This window comes from Xenopus laevis, chromosome 7L (genome assembly GCF_017654675.1).
Source record: "Xenopus laevis strain J_2021 chromosome 7L, Xenopus_laevis_v10.1, whole genome shotgun sequence".
Lineage (NCBI taxonomy): Eukaryota > Metazoa > Chordata > Amphibia > Anura > Pipidae > Xenopus > Xenopus laevis.
The window spans coordinates 16,466,239-16,492,761 of NC_054383.1; the positions used below are offsets into that span (position 1 = coordinate 16,466,239).

Here is a 26,523-nt window from a genome sequence, read left to right on the forward strand (position 1 = left end):
TCTCACCCTTCCTCCCTATCTCAGCCTTCCTCCCTATCCCACCCTTCCTCCCTATCTCACCCTTCCTCCCTATCTCACCCTATCTCACCCTTCCTCCCTATCTCAGCCTTCCTCCCTATCCCACCCTTCCTCCCTATCTCAGCCTTCCTCCCTATCTCAGCCTTCCTCCCTATCCCACCCTTCCTCCCTATCTCACCCTTCCTCCCTATCCCACCCTATCTCACCCTTCCTCCCTATCTCAGCCTTCCTCCCTATCCCACCCTTCCTCCCTATCTCACCCTTCCTCCCTATCTCACCCTTCCTCCCTATCCCACCCTTCCTCCCTATCCCATCCTCACCTCCAACCCCAACAACAAATGTAGCCCTAACAAGGGCTATTGGGTCTCACAGTTGAGCGGGAAAGCAGAAGAGGGAAAGCAGTAAACTGAAATCCACAACTCCCACTTGCATTGACTCAAACAGCCAGCTCCACAAACACCTACTCTAGCTAAATAAGACAAACAACACTCTTATCTCTTACTCTTTGACAACCAACAGTAATGGCCGCCTCTGCACCTCCTTATATAGACAGTGGGAGGGCTCAGATCCAGTTGGCTGATGTGAAAGGATAGGGGAAGGTAAAATGATGTTTACGTTTGTCGTGCGCGGCAATTTTTGTTGTTCTTGCACTAGGCAAAACAAGCTGCATGGCTAAATTTTTACGCGATTTTCTGAAAAATTTCACCACTGACGAAACGTAAACGTTTGCATTGAATCTAATTATGGTTAATTTTTTTCGCTCATCACCACACAGACCTTCTTTTTAAACAACATGCCCAATCTAAGCTGGGGTTTTGTAAAACGAATGACTATAGTCATGGCTTATGAGATACAGATATATTTCAAGAAATATATATAATATTTAGTGATGGGTGAATTTGGTGCGTTTTGCTTCCCCCAAAAATTTGCGAATTTCCCGCGAAATTTGCGAAACGGCGAAATATTCTTGAAACGCCAGCGTCCGTTTCTGATGCCAGCATCCATTTATTTTTACGCTGGCGGTTTCGTGAATTTATTCGCCGAAGGTGAATCGTGAGAATTTGCAGCGAATTTGCACCTGGCGAATAAATTCACCCATCACTAATAATATTACAAGATCTGTTCTCACAACAAGATCTCAGATTAAGTCCCTCTTTTAGGAGGGACAGAAGAACAGATAGGGGTCTATTATCTGAAATTCATTATTCAATAAGCTCCGAATTACGGAACGGCCATCTCCCATAGACTCCATTTTAATCAAATAATTCAGATTTTTAAAAATTATTTCCCTTTTCTCTGTAATAATAAAACAGTAGCTTGTACTTGATCCCAACTAAGATATAATTAATACTTATTGGAGAAAACCCAGCCTATTTGGTTTATTTCATATTTACATGATTTTCTAGTAGACTTAAGGTATGAAGATCCACATTATGGAATAATCCATTATTGGTAAAACCCCAGGTCCTTGGCATTCTGGATAACAGGTCCCATACCTGTACATGTGAAAAGAAAATGGATTATTTCATGTTACATAGTTAGTTACATAGTTAAATTGGGTTGAAAAAAGACAAAGTCCATCAAGTTCAACCCCTTAAATGAAAACCCAGCATCCATACACACACCCCTCCCTACTTTCACACAAATTCTATTTACCCATACCTATACTAACTATAGAGTTTAGTATCACAATAGCCTTTGATATTATGTCTGTCCAAAAAATCATCCAAGCCATTCTTATAGTCATTAACTGAATCAGCATCACAACATCACCCGGCAGTGCATTCCACAACCTCACTGTCCTGACTGTGAAGAACCCCCTACGTTGCTTCAAATGAAAGTTCTTTTCTTCTAGTCTGAAGGGGAGGCCTCTGGTACGGTGATCCACTTTATGGGTAAAAAGGTCCCCTGCTATTTGTCTATAATGTCCTCTAATGTACTTGTACAGTGTAATCATGTCCCCTCGCAAGCGCCTTTTTTCCTGAGAAAACAACCCCAACCTTGACAGTCTCCCTTCATAATTTAAGTCTTCCATCCCTCTAACCAGTTTAGTTGCACTTAGTCTCTGCACTCTCTCCAGCTCATTTATATCCCTCTTAAGGACTGGAGTCCAAAACTGCACTGCATACTCCAGATGAGGCCTCACCAGGGACCTATAAAGAGGCAGAATTATGTTTTCATCCCTTGAGTTAATGCCCTTTTTTATGCAAGACAGAACTTTATTTGCTTTAGTAGCCACAGAATGACACTGCCCAGAATTAGACAACTTGTTATCTACAAAAACCCCAAAAACCTTCTCATTTAAGGAAACTCCCAACACACTGCCATTTAGTGTCATTAATAGTATTTGTACCAAAGTGCATAACCTGCATTTATCAACATTGAACCTCATTTTCCAGTTTGCTGCCCAGTTTTCCAATTTAGACAAATCACTCTGCAAAGTGGCAGCATCCTGCATGGAACCTATAGTTCTGCACAATTTAGTATCATCTGCAAAAATAGAAACAGTACTTTCAATGCCCACCTCCAGGTCATTAATAAACAAGTTGAAAAGCAAGGGACCTAGTACAGAGCCCTGTGGTACTCCACTAACAACACTGGTCCTATTAGAAAATGTTCCATTTACCACCACTCTTTGTAGTCTATCTTTTAGCCAGTTCTCTATCCAGGTACAAATACTATGTTCTAGGCCAACATTCCTTAATTCAACCAGTAACCTTCTTAACCAGTAACCTATGTTATTATTGAATAGTATGTAAATTGTTAGTATGTGTATGGGAACTCATATTTATAACATATGATATTTTTGATTGAGGTATGAGAATCCATTATCAGGAAACCCATTATCCAGAAAGCTCCTATAGACTCAATTTTATCCAAATAATCCAAATTTTTTAAATGATTTCCATTTAAAACAGTAGCTTGTACTTGATCCAAACTAAGATATAATTCATTCTTATTGGTTGCAAAACCAGCCTGTTGGGTTTATTTAAACATGATTTTCTAGTAGACACGGTATGAAGATCCAAATTACAGAGAGATCCTTTATCCGGAAAACCCCAGTTCCTGAGCATTCTGGATTACAGGTCCAATACCTGTATTGCCTTTTAAGCAATAATGAATATATACAGTATATGGTTGTTGCTTCTATTTTCTTGGCTAGGTCTCACTAACCAGATTTTGTTACTTCTGAAATGTTCTTTCTGCTCTCTCCATGTCGGGCATGTAATGTTTTAATCTTTATCTTTAAGAAAGATGGATAACATTTTCCTTATTCTGTCTTATAGTATAGAATTCACTGGTTTAATTATCAGGGTGTGCGGTCTGTCCATTTACAGTCTTTTATCAAATTATTTTCTATGTTTCTTATTTCAGTGGGTAGGCGCTCCTTCTCCTGCTTTTGGATTTTCCCCAACATCAAGAGTCGAACTAATTCCCCTCTACCCCCATGTGTACAGATCTGCTGTTCCTCAGCATGCTGGGAAGTGTTGGGTCAAAAAGAAAATGCCCCGTTGCAAGGTAACAAGAAGTCTCCAGGAGGTACGTGTTTATGGAAAATGGTTACATACTTAAAGGGTTTCAAACCCTCCAAAAATTACATGATTTAGCCTTTTACTCCAAGTGCCCATCTGAGAACTTTTAGCAATGCACAATCATTTTCTATTTTTTGTGGTTTTTTATATATTAGCAGTTTGAAACTGTTATACCAGGCTTTGAGCTCAACTCAACAGCTCTCTTTGAACAAATATCAGTGACCCTGTGGTTAACTGACTATAAAGGCAGCTAAGATCCAGTAAGGATTACTCACATTCTTAGGGATCTATTTATCATGCTAGGTAAAAAGTGTAATGAAGCATTGATCAGGATATTTGCTTTTGTTTTCTAACTATTGAAATTTAATTGCTGATTGGTTTCTCTGGGCAACCTCACCAGTAATGGTAAACTCCATTTTTTTTAAACATGATAGACGTTTAAACAGCTTGATAAATAGGCCCCTGACTGTTATATTGAGCTGTAGAGTCAAAACCCTGGTATTTCCAGACTAAAACTGCCAATATTTCACAAATCAATGCAAATAGAAAATAATATAAAGCGTTTGTTTCATTATTTATGTTTAGATTCCCTTTAAACTAATACTGTAAATGCTGCATTCCTTAGAATTTTCTTAGTTGTTTATACATTTTTCAACTGCAAAATGATATTGTTCAATCATGCAATTTAATTCCCTGCCATAGGAATTAATACTGGAATGGGCATCTGTTATCCAGAATACTCGGGACCTTGTGTTTTCTGAATAAGGGACACCGGCGTTGTTTCGCGACTTTTCTGGCGAAGCAAAACGCCCCAAATTCGCCCATCACTACCTATAAAGATTAATTATATCTTAGTTTGGATCAAGTACAAGCTGCAGTTTTATTATTACAGAGCAAAAAGAAATCATTTTTAAAAATGTGGAATATTTGGATAAAATTGAGTCTATGGGAGATGGACTTCCTGTAATCTAGAGCTTTCTGGATCATGTTTTTTTGGGGGGTTTTATCCCATACATGTACAAATAATAAGTAATGTCTTTATTTAGGTATAATATCAAAGCTGAATTTAATTTATGCAGTCAGTCATTTTATAGTAAACACACACACACAAAAAAGAGAGGTACAAAAATAAACATATGCTTCTCTTCCCTTCCCACAGACACACATTGGGGTGGCGATAATACTGTACAACAGCAAAATGGGAAGCATTTATAATGTGCAGTTCTAATAGCAAAGCAATTTCAGTTTCTGATGGCTCCACATACAGCTTTTGAAATGTTGTCTTGCTCAGAGGCAGCATGTTCAGGGGGAGAAAATCAATGGCAGTCCACTTATGTTCTGCAGAAAATACCTTGCAAAAAAGGTCTTATTATAAATAAGATGTTCGTTTTTTTTTTTTATCTCTAACAGTATCAGTGATATGTTATTGAAGTCACTCAGTATCATGGTAAATACAGTCATAAGGCAGTCCCAAATCCTCTTATAGAACTGAAGTATCTTGTTTAAGAAGCAGTCAATGATATCAAACATGACAGTGCCACAAAAAAAAGACAATATATTCTACACCTTCTACATCTGTACTTTTAAGGACTATGCAATTTAAAAATAAATCAAGTAAAGGATTTAAGCCTGAATGTCGAGTGCACAGAACATAGTTTAACAACAACAACTACAACATATGTTATATAGAACTATGGGGGCCTATTTACTAACATTCAGATTTCTTTTTTTTCTCTAAGGGGGTTATTTACTAAACTCCGAAAGCCAAATTCACGAAAAATAAAAAAATAAAAATAAAATCTGACTTTTAAAAGAAAAATCACAAATTTTTCGGAATTTATTAAACCCCGAGGATGGGAAAAGTCAGAATCTGAAAATCCAATATCTCAGATCTGTCGAGGTTGCAAATAAGTCATTGGGAGAAGTCCCAATAATTTTTTGAAGTGTGCTGGGTTTTTGGCAATACACTGAAGTTTTCGGAGTTTTTGGGCAAAATTTTCAGGTGAAAAATCCGAATAAATCTTGAAAATCGGATTAAAAATCCTAAAAAATCTTGATTTTTCGGATTTTTTCCCGTACACAAAATTTCAGGAAAGTGTATTAATAAATAAGCCCAAAAACCTGTGCGGGTTTGGTCGGAGTTTTTTTCAGAAAATATTGAGATAAATTCGGACTTTGATAATTAACCCCCTAAATGTCTAAAAATTTGAGATTTAAGTATAAAAAACACAAAAAAACTCAAATACAAAAACTTTGACAAATAATTGTGAAGTTTTTTAAGCCATTCAGACTTTTAGAGGTTACTAGATTTTTTTTTGCTAATAATTGTCCAAAAAACGACATTAAGCTACATTCCAGCTAAAATTGTAAGCTTTGTTGGGTAGGGACCTCATTCTGCTTGTGGTACTTAATGAATGCAACTGTATATAATTTAGTTATTTTTTTTACACCATTTGTGTTATTAATGCATTTTAACGTTGTACTTACATATTAAAAAAAGTATTTTAATGTACATTTGCCTGTACATATCACTGTGATTTCTTTGGCATTGGTGCCCTGCAGTCTACCATTAAATGTGTCTTGGGAAGGCAGCCATTAAAAGGCTCCAAGAACATTAAGTGTTTATCAAAGTCTCCCGCAGATACAGTAGAAATGTATGCTGAGCCAAAAGATGATTCAAAACCAAATCTATACCTGTAAAGGTCACATAATTTGGGAAAGAATGCAAAACAGATATAGGTCTAGGAGAACAAACTCATACCAGATCTGACAGATTTAAATGCTGGGGCTGTCCTTTTAGAGTGTAAATAAGTCACTTTTCAAAGAATGCACGCCATACCTAGAAACTACGAAAAATTAAAAGATTTAAAACTTGGTGAAGTGAATAATTCTAATCATATCCTCTATTTATATAGATATTTGCTCATCTACAATATGGGGGCATTTATCAAAAATTTTATTTGAGTTTGTTCAGGTTTTCTTTTGGCAAAAATCGTGAATTAGAATTTGAGTTTACGAAAGCTCAAGATTTTGTATACACATAAAAACTTGTCATCTCAAACTTGGCGGGTTCATGTAGAAGTCAGTGGCATTTGTATAAGAAAAATGTAAGCTAATTTTTACATTTAGTTTTGATGGTTAGGTTAAAATTTGGCAGACTCATTGAAAATGATGGGTAGAATGGGATTTTACTGCATTCGAGTTGTTTAACATTTTTACGTGATTGTGTTTTTAAAATTTGAGTTTTTATAAATGAACACACATTCTTAAAGGAGTGGTTCACCTTTAAATTAACTTTTAGTATGTTCTAGAATGGATAACTGTAAGCAACTTATCAATTGGACTTCAGTTTTTCTTTTATTATAGTTATTGCATTGTTTGCCTTCTTCTTCTCACTCTTTCCTGCTAAAAAAAACAACCCCATCTAAAAAAACAAATGCTTTGTAAGGCTTAAAATGTACTATTGCAACTTTTCATTACTCGTCTTTCTATTCAGGCCTCTCCTATTCATATTCCAGTCTCTCATTCAAATCAATGCATAGTTGCTAGGGTAGTATGGATGCTAGAAACCACATTGCAAATTGGAGAGATGCTGAATAAAAAGATGAATAACTCAAAAAACACATATAATAACACATTAAAGCCAATTGCAAACATCATATTAAAAGTTGATTTAGGGGCAAATTCATCAAGGGTCGAATATCGAGGGTTAATTAACCCTTGATATTCGACTGGGAATTAAAATCCTTCGACTTCGAATATCGAAGTCGAAGGATTTTTGCGCAAAAAGTTTGATCGAATGATTGAAGGAATAATCGTTCGATCGAACGATTCGAAGGATTTTAATACAACGATCGAAGGATTATCCTTCGACCAAAAAAACTTAGCCAAGCCTATGGGGACCTTCCCCATAGGCTAACATTGGGTTTGGTAGCTTTTAGGTGGCAAACTAGGGGGTCGAAGTTTTTCTTAAAGAGACAGTACTTCGACTATCGAATAGTCGAAAAGTCGAACAATTTTTAGTTCGAATCCTTCGATTCGAAGTCGAAGTCGTAGTCGAAGGTCGAAGTTTTTTTACTTCGAATCCTTCACTCGAGCTTGGTGAATGGGCCCCTTAAAGTTGATCAACTCCTTTAAAAAAAACTCGTATTTCAAAAACGCAATTTCCTAAAAACATTTAAAAACAACTCGAACACAGTGAAATCACATTCTTTCTACCCATCATTTTCAACGTGTAACATGTTGAATTAATCTTGAAGACTCAATTTGAAAAATTCCTTGAATTTACACAATTTACACAACTCCCATTGACTTCTACATGAACTTTTTGATTTTGGATGGCAAATTTGAGTTTCTGAGTTTTTGCACTTAATACATTTCAAAAGTGTCAGCAAGTTTCAGAAATTCAAATTGCAGTTAAAAACTCAACTTTAGCATTTGTTCCAAGTTTTCCTAGTTGTGGTGTTAGAATTCAGTATTCAGCTTGTTCTACTTTAATTATGTGTTCTGCTAACTTTGCTGGCCTTCCTAATAAGACCTGGAGCTTGACATATTGAATGTAAATACAAACAATAATAAACATGACATCCCTACTGAGTAGAAATGAATCAATGAGTGAGCTTGTTTTTCAGCTATTGACATTTTTGAAACTTGTTGAAAGTTGGGTCCGATTCAATTACAATCTATTAAAAAAATGTACAAATCTCTCTTTCCTAATTTCCATTGTCTAACCAGAATGCTGATGTAGAGACTAAACAGAATCATTTGTGAATACATATTTGATTAATCTTTGTATTGATTCTTTACTTATCTTTGGCATATAGTAGAAGCTGATGTCTTATATGTTTATCCCCTTTTTTTGGACAGATTTTTTTCAATAACTCCTTTTCCCTGGAATCTTCATGGATGCACCAACCTGAAGAGCTGATAGTAATTCAAGGACTTGAAAAACCTAGGGCAAGTCAAATAACTATGGCTGTATCAAAGCCTTCTATGCCTTCCAGGCCCCTCCATACAGTCATATTTACACCTCAAAGAATAACAGGTTAGTGGACAATTTATTGTAAAAGTTTTTATATTTAGAAATGTGCTGTATCAAAACTGAAGCCACCAACTGGTTCATAGGAAAGAGGCATACACTATTTGCCTATTACTGTCAAATTTTTAACTAATTTTTACCGTAGCACAGCTGAGCAATGGTTATTTTTACAACGAAGATCTGTTGGGTTGATAACAATTGAACCAGATCCTCTATTATCTCATAGTGATGTTAGAATTGCCTTCCTTGGTAATTGGGGCAGGGTCCTGATGATTTCTTATAAAATAGGCTTTGAACTGACAGGAGTCTTTTGTGGAGGGTGTGGGGGGTGTAACTATGGAAATTCACGTAAAATTTCCATGTTTCGCCGCCAGGGAATACATTCGCGAATCTCCCGTCTGAAAAGTCACTCGCCGTTGTTCGCCAACACTATTTGGATGCCCATTGACTTTAACCCTGGCATCAGCTTGGACGCGGGTGTCAATTTCCAATTTTCGAGATTTTTCATGAAAATGGCTGATTTTCACGATTTTTTTCGTGAAAATGGCTGATTTTCTCGTGAAATTTTCCGAATTCACAATATTTTTGCGAGAAATTCGCCCATTACTAGTGTTGAACTTAAAAAACGTATCAAACATTTTACAGATTATTCAAAATTTGCCAATGTATAACATTTGCCTAGATAACAGTTTTTCTTATTTAGATCCCATAATACAATAATCCCATTTCAAATACATTAACCTCTGACCTCCTTCTCACAGTCTGCCTCAGCAAGGAGTAGGCTCCAATAAAGAATGTAATGAAGTCTAATTTCTCTTGAATATTGGGTTATTGCCAATGTTTTTATTTCCTCTGGTGGTAATTTATTCTGATTTATTTTCTCATTAAACAAAAATCATACTGTATAATGACTATACTGCATTTGTTGTTGGGATTGTTTGAAACACATTGCCAGAAGCCAGTATAGTGTTTTTTTTCAGGACATAAGTCAAAATGAAAAAATATAATTTCCCTTGTTTGCTTACAGTTAAGAGAATCGCCAAATATAGAACTTAATCTATAAGTGTTAGAGCAATTTATGTAAAGGTATACAGTTTACGGCTAAGATGTAAATAACAATTAGCTTTTCTGTTTGATCATTATAAGAAGCAGATTTATTAATACTCAAATTTCTGTTTCTTTTAAATTTGATCGAGAAAAAAAGGGTTTATACTATACTTAGTTCGAGTGAAGGAATAGAGGAAAAATAGTTCGAATTTCGAATGGTTTTTTTTTGGCTACTTCGACCATTGAATGGGATACTTCGACTACGACCTTCCACTTCGAAACGATAGTCGAAGTACTGTCTCTTTAAAAAATTCTTCGACCCCCTAGTTCGCCACCTAAAACCTACCGAGGCCAATGTTAGCCTATGGGGAAGGTCCCCATAGGCTTCCTAACAATTTTCTGATCGAAGGAATATCCTTCGATCGATGGATTAAAATCCTTTGAATCATTCGATTCGAAGGATTTAATCGTTGGATCGAACGATTATTCCTTCGATTGTTCGATCGTACGAATAGCGGTAAATCCTTAGACTTCAATATTCGAAGTCGAAAGGATTTTACTTCGACGGTCGAAGATCGAGGGTTCATTAACCCTCGATATTCAACCCTAGGTAAATGTGCCCCTTAATCTAGTGGTTTTTCAATCACAATTTTTTAATGACCGCATATTTAAGGTATAACTAAAAAAAAAAAAAAAATAGCTAAAATGTTGAAAACACGCCTCCCATTGACTTTATAGAAGAACACAAGGATTAACCTGCCAAATCTTTTCTTTGAATATTTTGTTAAATCTCAAAAAATTCAGAAAGCTGAATTTGAAAATTCATTTTGTTGTGTTTTTAAATTTCAAAAAATAGACAAATACCTGGTCATGTGTTATATGACCTCCATAAATGTTTTTCTGCATGAAAAATGTAAGAAACAATAGTGTTTCTCTTCTATTAAAATAAAACACTGGCTAAATCTAGCATTATAGTGAGAGTGGCATTATAATAAAAATTACATATAACTGAAATTATAGAATTTTTCCCATATTTTTCAAGATAATGTCCCTGGCAGTAAGCAATAGTTGCTCTATAAAGTATTAATTGGGGAGGAAATTGTAGCATAAGGAGTCCCACAGATTTCAATCTACCTTAGCCTTATTCTCTCATTGATTAGATAAAAAGATATTTCCACTTTGAGTAAATTTGGCATTTCCAACCCGAATGCGACATATTTGTTTTGTATCATGTTATAATGTCATATATATTGTTAGCAATCTGGTGCAAAAAATCTCGAACTTTTTTCCTTAAACATATCTATATATCGTTTATAAATACAAGAACTGGCATGATTGTCTAGTTCAGTCATGCCCAGCATAATATACACAGCATGGTGGATCAGTGGGTAGCAATTCTACCTTGCAGTGCTGATGTCCTGAGTTTGGTTCCAGTTTGGGCACTATCTGCATTGGTATATTCTCCCCGTTACTCTGATTTTCTCCCATACACCAAAAGATACAGACAGGTTAATTTTCTCCTGATAAATCTGACCATATTGTGTGAGTGAATATGATACAGATTTACATCAGAATTCACAATTTCCCGAGTAGCAATTTTTTTTCCCAAGTCTGAACTAAATTGTGGTGTTTCACCCAGGGGCAATGTGAAGAAAAAGCTCTTGTTGACTCCAATGCATTTGGTGCAATAAAAAATAGCCATTGATTTCTTTCTTTTTCAATAATTTTTATTGGAATGTATTTTAAACCACAATATAAACATTGATTTCAATGTGTTTGGCACTATAAAAAATGTGAAAGAAAAAGGCAATTAACGCCAATGCATTTGTACATGAAAAAAAACCCATTTTGCTAAAGAAAAAATGCCCATTGACTCCAATAACTCTGCAAAATTTATTTTGCATACTCTTACCATAGGTTGGTAACTCAGATGCCCATAAAAACAAATGTGTAAACTCAATTCATTCAGCTCATTTGGGTACAAACCCAAAAAGCTAGATCATTCTGGTGCACGGTATATCTGTTCCAAGCAAATGTCCTTTTATAAAAATATGTTGGGGAACCATACGTCTCTTCCACCTTTTTGTCTACCAAGAGGAAAAAAAATGAGGGTAAAAAAATCCACCAGTATGTGTATGTGTGCAGATTTCGTAGAATGTAAAATCGTATCTGATATTTTCTAATTGATGAAGATAATTAAAGTATTTATGTGAAATATTTACATTTAACATTTTTAGGAAATGTCAAGATTCTGTTGTGAGTTTTGTAATTAGCAGTTTAAAGGAGAGTAAATGTGACTTCCTAGTGCTTGTAGGTGTTTCTTCTTATACAGTATGGGGGTTATTTACTAAACTCCCAATGAAAAAATCCTGAAAAATGTGTGATTCTTTAGTATAAAATCGGACTTTTAAAAAATTGGGATTTTTTTCGGAATTTATTATACTATACTATATAGGATGGAAAAGTTTGAATCAGAAATTCCGGCATCTCAGACCTGTCGAGGTTTCATATGAGAGAAAATCATTGGGAGAAGTCCCAATGATTTTTTGATGTGTGCAATACCACGAAGATTTTACAGCTTTTGGGAAAAAAGCATACAAAATCAGAGTTTTCGGGTGGAAAATCCCAAAAAATCATAAAATTCTGACTTTTTCCCGCAAAGCAAATTTTTGTGAAAATCTAATAATAAATACACAGAAAAAAACACGTGTGGATTAGATCAGAGTTTGTTGAGAAAAATTTGGACTTTGATAAATAACCCCCTTAGTGTAGTGGTCTTTTATACATTTTTATATGTCTGTAAGAGGCAGATTTATCAAGGGTCGAATTTCAAAGTAAAAAATACTTCGAAATTCGATCATCGAATTGAAATACTTCGAATTCGAATATCGAAGTCGAAGTATTTTTCACTGAATTTGGCCATCGAACGATCAAGTAAATCGAACAATTCGAACAATTTTAGTGTTTGATCGAACGATTTTACTTCAATGTGTGAAGACTTGGTCTACAAAGTCCCCATAGGCAAACAAAGCACTTTGTCAGGTTTAATTTGGCGAAGTGTTGAAGTCGAAGTTTTTTTTAAAGATACAGTACTTCGATTATCGAATGGTCGAATATTCAAACTATTTTTACTTTGAATCGAATTCGAAGTAAATTTGAAGTCGTAGTATCCTATTCGATGGTCGAAGTATCCAAAAAATTACTTCGAATTTTGAATTTTTTTACTTAGAAAATTCCCTCTAATTCACTTCGACCCTTGATAAATCTGCCCCTAAGTGTATATCCAGTGATATATCTATGGGGTAAGGTATCATGGATTGAGGGATTGCTGGGATGGTCAGGGCGAGTCAGGGGTCTTGTATATATTTTTATATGTCTATAAGTCTATATACCCAGTGGTATAAATCATGGAATGAGGGGGCTCTTCTACAATTTTTTTTGCTGGGTTGGTCAGGGTGAGTTTCTTTCAACCACTGACAAAAACGTATGGAGGATTATCAGATGTTCCTTATATGCCATGTTCATGGTAAAAACTAACATAAAGAAGTATTTCTAATGTTATTGTTCCCAGTCTCAAACTGCAACATTAAAAATATGTTATCTGCTATTTTGGATTTCTTTTTTTAAGTAGAACTGCAAGTTCAGGCCAAAATAACTGCTGTGCGAACATTAATTTTATTGATTCTGTTACAAAACAAAGTCTCAGTGTGAATTATGATCATAGGGTTCTAAGTAATGAGCAACTTTCACCATTTGTCAATATTTTTTTCTATATGCAGCGGCTGTTGAAGTACACAAACAAGTGTCTCCCAAGGATATAGGCCATGAGGATTTTAGATATTTATCAGCTATGTAACATCTTGGGCAAATAGCAAATCAGTAGGAGAGAGAACAGCAGGAGAGAGGATTAGCTCAGTCTCACATGTACTGTTCCACCAAAAATTCTCAGATTAAATGACTAGGGAAAAAAATAGCAAGTCTTTCTGTGTCTGATAATAATGCCTCACTTAGTGAACTCTCAGAACTCTTTGGTTTAAGCATTTTATCATCAAAGGGAAAATGTTTGCCTGTGGGCATCCCTGACTATATCTGTATTATTTGTGACTCTTGGAACCAAAGGCACATGAATTTTAAAATGATCATCATGTTAAAAGGTGACTACTGCTGGTTGAATGTATTGGCTTTAAACATTTTCAGGATAATGGAAAACAACATAAAAAACACATAGGGCAAATGTATCAACCTTCAAATTAGATTTTTAACCACCATTTGAGTTAAGGTTAAAAAATTAAAATTAATTAAGATTTACCTTGTTAAGCACTAAAAACTTAAAAATACTGCTAAAAAAATGGCATCTGAAAGTTGGTGAATACATGTAGAAGTTGTCATTTGAAAATTCAAAACCGTTTTCAAGATGAATTCAGTTTGGCAGACTCATTGGGGCAGATTTACCAAAGGAGCAAAGTGGCATTTTCGTTCAGGCAATCGATTGTTACTCCGCAAATTCACTAAAGTGTGAATTTTACAGAACATTACGAGAGCGTTTTGCCAGAGTCTCCTTCACCACCTAGATCTGGTGAATTGTTAAGATGAAGCTACATCCTCAATCTTATGTCAGTGACATCATATCCTGTATGCTGGAAAGTCATAAAAGTTGTAAAAAAAAAAGCTGACATTTTTTAATTTTTTGAAGCCGGATTGCCTTTAAAAGTTCTAACTATTAAAGATTTTTGTGTTAGCATTTTTTGCCAAACCATTTGAGGGGCATGCCCCATTTGTTTTAGGGTGGGCTCATGTCTAGGGCATTAGTGGATCTCGTTTGTCTTTATTATGCCTCCTTGGACATTTTTAATAAAAAGTGGGCACTTCCAGTATTTGCACCAACATCTCTAATAAAGACATATATATGAATTATATGTACCCGGCTTATTCAAATTGACCTAAGCTTAAGAGAACTAAAGAAGTTTCGCTAGGCAGTAACACAAATGTTAGTGAAAGTTCACTATGAAATGGTCACTATGATGAATTAACGCTATTGAAACTTCACCATTGTTCAGCTGCCCTGATGCAACTTTGCATGGAGACAGTACATGATAAATTTTGATATTCGAATTTTCGACATTTTTGCAAATTTGAATCAAATTTGGACTATTCCCAAGCCGAAGTACACAAAAATAGCTTGAAATTCGATTTTTTTTTTCAATTCAAAAATTTACCTCGACCTTTGATAAATCTGCCCCTTGAAGTTCCATTAGTTTGCTAAATCTACAACCTTTTCTAGAAAATTTTTGAAAATTAAACATGCCTGTATTTTGCGTGGCAAATTTCCCACTCATCCCTAGTAATAGGTCTGTTAGGGGCCTTGCAGCTCCAATCTTGGAGAAGTCCGGACCAAGGAGGAAGCTCTAGGGTTAAGTCCAAATTTGCAGTAACCAAAGGGATCAGGAAGTAGTGTAAACAGGAATAGTTTTAGTGGCAGGCAGCAAAGGATCATGGAAAAAGGTTCAGGCAAGAGTCAAAGTCCAGGAATACAATTAGAATTAATTTAGGACCACCCAGGAATACAAGAAGCAATTCCTATAATCGAGCGTTGAACCCATGAACTTGGCGTCCTCTTATTTTGACTTTTCGCACCGATGGAGACGGGCGCACCATTGGGCGCTCCGGACAAGGCCTTAGGAAAAACATATTCAAAATTAGTCTCTACTTCAAAAAAAAAAATTATATTTAGAATCAAACTGATACATTTCCTAATGTTGTTTATGTTCATTTTAGCAGCTGAAGCAAAGACCTACAACAGATCCTATTTCATCCAACATACACATTTTCTTACCATAAACATACGGTACATAATGTGTTCAGTTTATCTAGTCATAAACAACCTTGTATTTGCTGTATTTCAAAAAAAAAAAAATATATATATATATAATGAATAATCTGTTGTTAGTTTCTATAAAAGTTCAATAGGCTATTAATATTAATTATTGTAACTTCAATGTTGATAAAACCTCAATGCTCTTACAATGGTTTGCTTATTATTATAGGTGTATACCATGCAATAGTAAACACTTTACTTTATTATAAAATGATATTAAGACTTAATCCTTCTATTCAGTCCCAATGCTATTCATCTTCCAGGCTACCATTTAAACTTCTGCCTCATTGATAGGATAAGTGGGACCCAAACAATTTCAATACCAAGTGGAGATCCTCAGAACAAAATAACACTGTTGCAATTCGGAACTAATCATTTCCTTATTGTTGCAGAAAAACAAAGGGACAAAGCAGCTGCTCATTGAATAACTACAAGTACAGTAAATGCATTGTTAGTTCTTCAATAAACTAATGTTTACTTCCATGAATATGATTAATGTATTACAATGCTTTTCAAATTGTAATTTAATGGGGATTACATCAAGTATTCTGCAGACAGCATTGTTCTAAGACCACCAGTAATTAGTTTTTACTTTTAGTGGCTTGGAATTAGTTTTACCATTTCATATTATAATAAAGTATTAGTATATTCTATTATACTGAAAATTAATTTGAAGATGAACTTCCCCTCTAATATCCAATGATCAGGTCCCATTCTCAGATATAAGAAAATATATTACATATATTATTACAAAACCACTGATCAGTCCTATGCCACCCAGTCTTCAGAATCAGAAACCTTAAAAATAAGACTTTTCCAAAAAAGGTATAAACGTCTACTGCTTGGTAATTATTCTTGATTATTTTCTGTGTGACCGCCGCCATAAGGACGGGGCTATTTAAAATAACCTGTGTTGTTGTTGTTGTTTTCACAGGCCTTTGCCAGAGTGGCATTATTAAGCCAATTTCCAACAATCAAGCTCTTGCAATTGTTGGCACCATATCTGCAGCTCCAGCAGCGTTAATAGGAGTCAATTCAGAGCCAAATCAGGAATTGTCTTCTGCAACTGTTCCACCTTGTCAGATGCTGACACCGATTAAGATACCATTTAGAGCTTCACATTTAGCAGGTAAGGATAATAATTATAATAATAATTCTCCAACTTTTTTCAATTGCATTAAAGTTTATCCATTTAGGTGACTGTTTTGAAAAAAAGGAATTATAATTTGATGTCACTAATGGACAGTGACACAGTAAGGTCTACTTGCAATTCTGTCTGTCTAAAGCTTATTATGAGCATGGCTAGCACTTACATATTGTAATAAACTAGACTAAATGGGACTATGCCAGTTACACATGCCAGTTACACAATTACTACAAGTGAAGTTGAGATTAACGAGGTGTACATTTAAAGACATGTTGTTACAGGTAATGCAATAGGAAAAAAAGGTTTTCTCTTCAAATAAACAAAGGGAGGTTATCTCAATTATTTAGAAAATACATTTAATGGTATAAGTGAAGGAGTAAATAAATTGATCTGGACAACATCTGCTTAAAAATGGTAATTCCAAATGAATGGATGATATCTCTAAAGTGAGATACAGAAGAACAACAACGGCTCAATAGAAAAAAAACTTGATATGCTCTACACTAAACTAAACTGGAGAAGTGGTCTCATCAAGAAGAACAAGGCTGCATCTTGATAGTGGGTACTATGGGAATGAGAATTTGTGTCAGAATTTGTATCATAAGCGTCCTTCGGCTGTAGTTGAAGTTGGTCTCAGTGGAGTGTGCAGGTCAAAAACCAGATTGTATGAGGTCCAGTAGACTATGGGTATAAAAAATGTCAATAATAATAGGAAAGAATAAAATACATTCAAAGAGTGTAGAGGATAGAGTTAGAAGGAAAAGGATAGAATAAGAATAGACACTACAGATATTTAAGAATACGTTTTACACAGGTCTGTTTAACTGAAGAAGGGACATTTTTAAAGATTAGGAAAGAATTAAATATATTTATTCGAGGGAATAGGATTAGGGGGTAAATTGTAAATGGTAAGGAAAAGACAAGCATAACATTAAAAGAATTAAAGATGGAGAAAGGGGGAGACAGCAGATGTCAGTATGGATGGGGATCTTTTTGTTTTTCATGGAATATATGATGTGCTTTGAAAAGCTGGCAAAGCCCTGAGGAGAATGTAGAATGCTGGTGTTCTTGGGAAAGATTCAGAAGTATGGTGATAGAAAACAAACCATATAATTTGATATTGTTTACAAGAACGCTTAGTCATCATGTTTGGCCTGAGAGAGATAGCAGAATTGAGAAATGTATAGCCTAGAAAGCTTGTACATGGGATTTATTCAAGAATGCAGAATCAGTACAAGAAGTTCAAGTTTGGAGGAATCAGAATTGATAGTTGAGAAGTAAGCAATGCAAATATTCTGAACCAACATTGTTGGGGAAGAATTAGATGAAGGAGAAGAGCATGAGACAGAAAATATGACCCTGTGATGATTTAAAAGAGGGAATGTATGACTGCTAAATGCAAAGAGGTTTTTGTGAAAGACTAGCAATGCGCATTCTTATGGGTGGCTGTTTTTGTTCATGTGAGAGGGGTCACATATACAGTATAGCAATAGCTGAGTCTTTTGTTCACAGGCTTTTTATTTCCTAACAAAGTACATAAGTTGTGAAAGAATTTTCTACAATAGATTGCAAGAAGTTCATAAAAGAACAGTATCATTTGGTTCTGTGTGTTTTATTCATTATTTCCCTTTGGCAGAAATTGAATTTTTTTGATAATTTTCTTGGGTCTGTAACCTCAGAATTCCTATAAAAATCTCCTCAATATTCTTTTGAAGGTTGTTCAGATACTAGTGTTGACTAATTTTCAGTTTACATGTAAAAAAAAATCAGTACATTGTACAATACAATGGGCTATAGTTTTGGTGTATAAAAAAATATATTATCTATTGTTGCTCAGTTAATTCTCTTGTGTAGAACTAGACAAGCACGACAAGTCTTTTCTACACCAATAGATACAACAGTTACATGCCACAATCACAATGCCTGCTAGAATTATCTTTGCTGTAATACAATTTTGAAACTCATTCAAGGTGACACACTGTATTTATCTGCCTTTGTTAGCGCTAAAGACATATTTATAAAAATATTTGTACAAATTCATAAGAGAAAATAATGCCTTTTCAGTTATACTTGGCTAGAATTTGTATTTAAAAGGTCTATCCAAACTGTGATCTGGGTATTACTGTACTCACAGAAGTGTACAAATAAGAATTTCCTATTAACATGGTAAAGAGCTCTTTACCGTAAAGATTTGTTGCTAAAGGCGACGGTTTCAGTAAACCATTCGATGGTTTTAGAATAAAATTGAATATGCTTTTTTATCAAAACAGCAGAACTAATAATAATTCAAATGTAATCCTGAGTCATGATGGTTTAATAGCAAATTCTAATGCAATGTGTAAAGCTGTAATTTATGAACAAGGTTGGAGCAAAAATAGGTTGGAGAATTTAGGGGAAGTTGGAAAAAATTATGGCCTATATAACTTCCTGTCAGCGACCTCCCACTTACATTGATTGGAGGTTAACGCCAACTGTATGTAATAGGTAGTCAGGTTTTTCTGTAAGGTATGAGAGCAGAGCCTGTGCAATAGTAGTAATGATGCCATTAATCTCAGATAAGGAATAATTAGTAGTCTTAAGGATTTTGATATTTTCTTTTGTAGTGGTAGTAGATGATCATGAGCAGAAGATACTGTATGCAGTGGTTTAAGGATTATTTGTAAATATAAAAAAACATTTTTAATTACTAACTAGTAGTGATGGGTGGATAAATTTAGCAGACACGAATTTGCAGCGAATTTCCATATTTTGCCACAAACAAATGAATTTCCTTACAAAAAAATCAACTGCGTCAAAAAAAAGCCTTGCGTAACAATTGGCGCGCAAAATTATTTCGACGCACATTGACTTTGACCAAATAGTTGCACATATAAAAATTGTTGCTTGCATCAAAATTATTTCGCAATGACTTCAATGCATTTTTGCAAATTTGTCGACGTTTTGTGAATTTCACTGTAAATTCGGGAATTTTTCAGCGAAGCTAAACTGCACAGATTCGCCCATCACTAATAACTAGTTTTACTAAGGTTTTTCATGGTATAGAAATTGATTTGAATTTCTTCCAAATTCTTAATGCAGGAAAAGCAGTACTTTGGTTGAAGTATTTATTTAAGGTCACTCTTCCATTCTTGGAAATGAATTAATATGAAATCAGATGTTTGTATTTATAAACACTGGGCACATTTGCAGATGGGCAGTAACCCATAGCAACCAATCAGTGATTAGCTTTTTTTTCAGGCAGCTACAGGTTGAACACAGGAAGCAATCATCTGATTGGTTGCAATTACTGCCCATTGCCCAGTGTTTATAAATGACCCCCAGAGTGTGTTCTAATTATGGTATAATTATTTAACTGTATCCTCTTGCTTTGTTGACAGTTCTACTTGATCATAGTGAGACTGTAGAACAGTGGTTCCTGTGCTGGTAAAGCTGGTCCTCCTGGGTTCTCCCAAACTGTAAAGCTGGTCCTCCTGAGTGGGCTTAAAACACTAGAGAGGGGCTACAATTTTTATTTTATTTGCTCTCAAATGTCAATTAGGGGATGCTTTGGAGTGAAAACCTATTTTCTATCCTAGATATTCTTGATATTCTTGATTCTTGATATGACTGAATGACTAACCTTATGAGCTAAGGGAGACCCTGACCAAAGACAGGCCTTCCAAGAGAGAGAGCTTGGAAAACACAACCACTGCTCTAGAATATGCAGATGACCAGCTTCTTTGAAAACTGTGAAACAAATTTAACTTGTAAATGTCATTAAATACCAATAACTAGGTTACATACCATTTAATAAAACAAGAGAACAGTACTGTTCACTTGTAGTATGGGAAGATTAGAAGACAGGGGACAAGTTGTTGTTGTTTTTTATTTAATAATTAATTAATATTCTCAAAGTTTGAATTTTAGTTACTAAACTTTCCTGACTACCAGGAATGTTTTCTTAATTGAGCAGTCACCATCAATTCAATTTATGATATAAGTGCCAATGTAAGTGACTCTTAAAGGGACAGAGTACACCCCTTTTTAATACAAGCTCAATGTATGGGGCTTATGCTTATATTTTTTGTTGCGCCTATATTTTTTGTTTTTTCTGGCACTAATCGCTTAAATGAAAACAGTTTTAATTTAGTATTTCCTATCACTTCCTGGTCTTAAAAAGCAGCTGATAAATCTACACTCCACTGAGAAACATCCTGATAATGAGCTGCTTAAAGGATGGAGCTTAGGGAATGGAAGGGTTAAATGTTCACAAGCTGCCCTCTTTATAAACAGGGGTGGGAATTAAGTGGAAAAACATTTTTCATTTTTTTCTGTGTATGCTGTCCCTTTAAATTTTGAATTAGAAAAGTGAAAAGGAACTTACCCTTGAATGGAGATAGAGCATTTGTTTAAATTATAATGCCTGGTTCATCCTAAATGTTATATTCTCTCATTGCACTTTAAAATGTTTGTCTTACAAAACGGTTATCGGTCTCTAGTGATCTGGAAGCCAGAATGCAATTTCCACTAATTTTCATGTTACATTATCTTCCATTAGTTTCAATATTTAAGATGAAAAATTTTTCCACAGTTTCTTTCCCAGTCTCATATTTGAAAACTCCTTAACAATGGAAGGGCTAGAGAAAAATGCATGTCTTGCACAGAAACTTTAAAGATAGTGTAGCGTATCTTGCACCATTAGTGACGAGCAAATTTTTTTCGCCAGCCATGGATTTGCAGTGAAATTCCTCATTGCTCATGCTTGGGTTATGGTTGTGGCCACTAGTGGGTCATGTTAGTTTATTCTCTGTGAGTGAACACATGATGGACTTTGTTTTTGCTCTGTGATGCTTTCTCATCTATGCCATATTTGGTAGATTGCATTTTTGTGGTCAGTTGCTTATCAAGCCCTTGAGCATTTTTGTTGCTAATGGCTTGTAAAGTATTATATAGCTCTCATCTTCAGGGCTATATGTCTGATCAGCTTCCCTGTTTCATGGAGGTCTGGTTGTTTCACTTTTAGCGTCTGTTTGTTTTTGTGCTCTGTATGTTATTGCATTCCCACCCCTTATTGTTTTAGGGCATGGCTTGGTAGATCCCATGTACGGTATATTGACATGGAAGGATGCAGAGGAAAATGAGAATTTCACTTACCTACTTACTGTAAATTCCTTTTCTTCTAGTCCCGACATATCAGTACAGGGTTTCCCATCCCAATTTATTTGGTTGCTGTACTGCAATAGCAAATGTATAACATTGGTGAGGAGAAAGTCATATGGTCTTATAAGCCATGAATTATTTTGATTGGCTTTGGCATTGTCTGGGCAGGGCAATGCTACCCATGTGTACTGACATGTTGGAACTAGAAGAAAAGGAATTTATGGTAAGTAGCTAAGTGAAATTCTTATTAGATTTCTTGTGTTAGCCCTGTACTTCTCTAAGTATTGTACATGAGCCAGACTGGTTCCTTGCGATGTATCATGATCTGGTCTTCTACTGCATTAATATAGTTATTTATGGCTATAGTGTGTTCATTTATGTACTGTAATGTACATTTATTATTACTATTCTTCTGGAGTGTTGCCCTGCCACACTGAATACAACACTAAAATAAAGTATGCAAATAAATACAAGGAAATACAATGAAGTACAATAAAGTCAGAGGTGCCACAATCACATATTTGAAGTTAAATATGGTAGGGCATAGGGATTACATATTTACTGTCCATTTACAACTCAGCCTTTGGACTGTATGACGTCCAATTGCAGCACCAGAAAGTAAATAGTTTGCAGGTTAAACAAGTAAACATTGAGATAGACTCAATTAACTGAGAAAGCTCCTTATTCAATGTCATATTTTTCCACAGAGCCAGATGCAGTTCAATGTGAAAAAATGATCTCACTGTTCCTCATGTCAAAATTATTAAAGGCTATGAAAAAAACTGGTACTAAATTAGTGAATGTTTCAGGACAAATTCGCCATTGACTACTCACAGCCTCTGTAAGTCTATGGGAAAAAAACTGGAACTGAATTAGAAGCAATTATTTTTTTCCTCAAACTGAATCTTGCACATACGTTTTCATGATATAAATCATAAAATAGCGTTTTATGTTTAGTAAACATAATACTGTCTAGTAAACCATAACAGATTTACTGGTCTTCTGAAGTAAGAAAAATAATGTATGATTAGTTGCTCTGAGTTAGTATAATTTGATATAATTTGCATCTGTTACTACATTGCCCACTGCATCTGGTAACTCGTAACCTCGCTAAATCCATATTTGATGATCCACAGTAGTTTTTCCCGACCCGCACCTGCCCAATATCCGACCTCCCACCACCCGCCCCGCCGAGCCTGACTTCTGGGTTCCTTTTATAGACCTGCGCCGACTTGCCAATGATATCACAAATGTGGCGGGGCGAGCAGGTGCACGGCTATAAAACCGGAAAAGGAAGTCGGCAGTGTAAGGTGTCAAATGGGTGTACGAGCTCGGCCCAAACCCGACCGAGCCGCGAGCCGGTCCGAACATCACTAATCCACAGCCCTATCTCTCTATGCAACTATCTAGCTATATCTGTAATTTTCATTATTATGGAAATAATAATTCATACACAGAAGTTCAATAACTATAGTGAAATAGTTAAGAGGTAAAAATCCATGGCAATTACAACAACCTGAAATCTATAGAGTTGCCAGCATTCTTTAATGTCAATCAATCTGTGATGAAATAAATAATTGTCTGTATTCTCTGGCCAAAATGTCTAGCCAGATGTTGAATCAGCTCTCATCCAGTAAATATAATGTTCAAAGCACAATATTGTTTTTGCAATTGTCTTTTAATACCTTGACCCAGGCTGTACATTGGCTAAAAAAACTACACAAGATTTGTACATAAAGCACCTAAATATTTAATAAATAATTGATTATTTAGAACATGCACACATAAAAATAATAAGAAACAAAAAGGTTGCAAAATAGTCACTTATGGACCATGAACCATACCTCAGAGCAACAATTTCTCTGACAAAAAGTTTATAAAAGAACAAGTTAAATTGTTTGCAAAAAAGTTTAGTAACCAAAGTCGGTAAAAGCTATGGGTAATGTTTTAGAAATACTTTTAGCATATTAAAAAACACGATCTGGTTTAGATAATATTTGCCAGCTGTTCGTTTTCTCTTGAAATGGTTTATTGATCTGAAATGTAATTCTTTTTTTTCCAAGCAACAGCTGGGATGTACCCAAATTATATATCTACTGGTACTGCAACAGACAAGTCATAGCAAGCTTTATTCTCCATTATTTCTTGTTCTGTTCTGTTTTCTTACAAAAAGAAAACCATTGTTAATGGCTTAGATTTATTCTTTATTTATTGCCATTTCAGTTGTGGAGGCCTATTCATCAACAGTCTCATTTAGTGATTTTAGAGGTTTTTAAAAGCTTGGATAAACTCACTTTCTCCAAAACCACGAATGCCATGGACTTTTTTAAAGAATCTGAATAAAAACGCATACATGAAAAAAGCACTGAAGAATCTGAACAAAAAAATACAAATACTACTAAAACCTAGTAACTAGTGAACAAAGTTCAGAAAACCTCTGAAAGCCTGAATTGATTAAAAAGAGTCCAATAGGATCACTGCAACTCACATTGACTTTTATAGGACCTCGACAACTTTTACCTGGTGACTTTTTTGTATCATTTTTATGCTTAATAAATCTCAGATTTTTAGAGTTTTAAAGAAATATAGAAAAAAAAACAATTTTTAGAGATTTGTGAAAAAAAAACCTAAATTTGAATGTTAGTTAATAGGCTCCATTATCTGTAGAGATGATAACCTTGAAGCACCTATCCAACCCACCATATTGCCTTGATTGTAGATCTTATAAAAATATATGCTCTTCACTACCTTTAACAACAATGTTTGGTTTGAGGGTATGGATCATTCCACCATGCCAAAAAATGAGCACTCAAAAGAAAAACAATATCCAACTTAATTCATCAACACTTAGGAATCTACTAATTTGCTAATATTCAGATTTCTTTTTTTTTCTCTTTTCTCTTTTTAAAAAAAATTTCTCAAACTCAACAAATTTGAGATTTATTAGTTGCAAAGACCATGTAAAAACTGTAAATCAAAACATTTCAAAGTAAAAGCAGTCGAGGTCCCATAGAAGTCGAGGGGAACTTTGCTAATACATACATATTGTTTTTGCTAGTAGAATTATTTTGAGGTTTTCTGCACTTTTTTCGGTTCTTACTTTTCTATATTCGGAACTTTAAACAACTTTCATGGCATTTGTGATTTTATATAAATAGAGTTTAATTGTGGTTCCAAAGAGCTTTAATACCACTAAAATTTGACTTTTAATAAATGGGCCTTAGTATCCTTGTTCCTTTGACATTAAAACAACAGCAGGGCATATTTCTTTGGTATGCTGTCCACATGCAAATAAAGTATTAGGTCTACAGAGCTAAATCAGCCCACAAATACACACCTATGATGGAACCTGGTTCCATGAACAAATGGGGTCTGTATCTTTCAACTGCTGGATATTGGCACAAGGGTGGCATTGCATTCATTACAAATTCAATTCTAAGCTGTCAGTATCAGTATGATCAGCATGAACAAAATTTACAGACAGATTTCCATGAACAACTTGTCCTCAATATCTTAGACCATCTGTCTGAGAGCAATAAATTCAGGTTGGCCTGGAGTAAACTCAGCAAAAAAAACAAAAAAACCTTCTTCTTTAATCTTGTTCACTTTTGGCACAAAGTCATTTTTGTGATTTATGGGTAACAAAGAATTGAATTTGTGAACTGTGCATAAGCAAAGTATAATAGCATTTAATGTTATTGATTATATCCCAATGGAGCCAGTGTTATGCCATTTGTTGATGTTCTTTCATAGGTTTGACTAGAGTGAATCATCACATTAAAGAGGATTTTTCCCCCGCTGGTTCACTTCTTGTATAAGATGCTTTATTGATGTAGTTTTTTGTTGTTTTCTGTAGGACTACCAGAAGTTTCTGGGTTAAACAGGCTTTTGTACACAACAAGCAAACTGTCTTTGCAGAAAACCTCAATGAGATTAATATCTGTAATAAAGCAGAGTTGTACCTAGAAATGATATAACCCCAGGTTATAAGGATATTGATTGTGCGAACAATAAAAAGTCCTGGTGACAGGTTTGAAAACAATGCATATTATTAAATGTGTCAAAGCTGGATAAAATGAGACCTATGGCATATTAACAAGTTCAATTATCTTTACAAATGAAGCAATATCACCAATTCCCAGGCACCTCTGAACCCTTACTGCACATCCTAATATGTTCTGAATCAAATCCTACCAAACTGAATTAGTTAACAAATATTTATCCTCAGCCAAAATAAAACCAAGTGCCTAATTTGTTATGTTTAGTTAAAATGCTGCAATGGAGCAGACATAAATACGTTGCACCATTTTAAAGGGATACTGCCATGGGAAAAAAAAAATTCAAAATGAATCAGTTAATAGTGCTTATCCAGCAGAATTCTGCACTGAAATCCATTTCTCAAAAGAGCAAACAGATTTTTTTATATTCAATTTTGAAATCTGACATGGGGCTAGACATATTGTCCATTTCCCAGCTGCCCCAAGTCATGTGACGTGCTCTGATAAACTTCAATCACTCTTTACTGCTGTACTGCAAGTTGGAGTGATATCACACCCTCCCTTTTCCCCCCCAGCAGCCAAACAAAAGAACAATGGGAAGGTAACCAGATAGTAGCTCCCTAACACAAGATAGCAGCTGCCTGGTAGATCTAAGAACAGCACTGAATAGTACAAACCCATGTCCCACTGAGACACATTCATTTACATTGAGAAGGAAAAACAGCAGC

At 35.0% G+C, this 26,523-nt stretch overlaps 1 protein-coding gene across 1 annotated transcript in view; it reads left to right on the top strand.

The window, feature by feature from the left end:
* tcerg1l.L (transcription elongation regulator 1 like L homeolog) overlaps positions 1–26,523 on the top strand; it is a 104,339-nt gene that overhangs the window by 6,371 nt on the left and 71,445 nt on the right. The window contains exons 2-4 of the mRNA XM_041568612.1: positions 3,394–3,558; positions 8,418–8,595; positions 16,446–16,640. Coding sequence (XP_041424546.1) covers positions 3,394–3,558; positions 8,418–8,595; positions 16,446–16,640 — 538 coding nt within the window. The remainder of the gene's footprint in view (positions 1–3,393; positions 3,559–8,417; positions 8,596–16,445; positions 16,641–26,523) is intronic.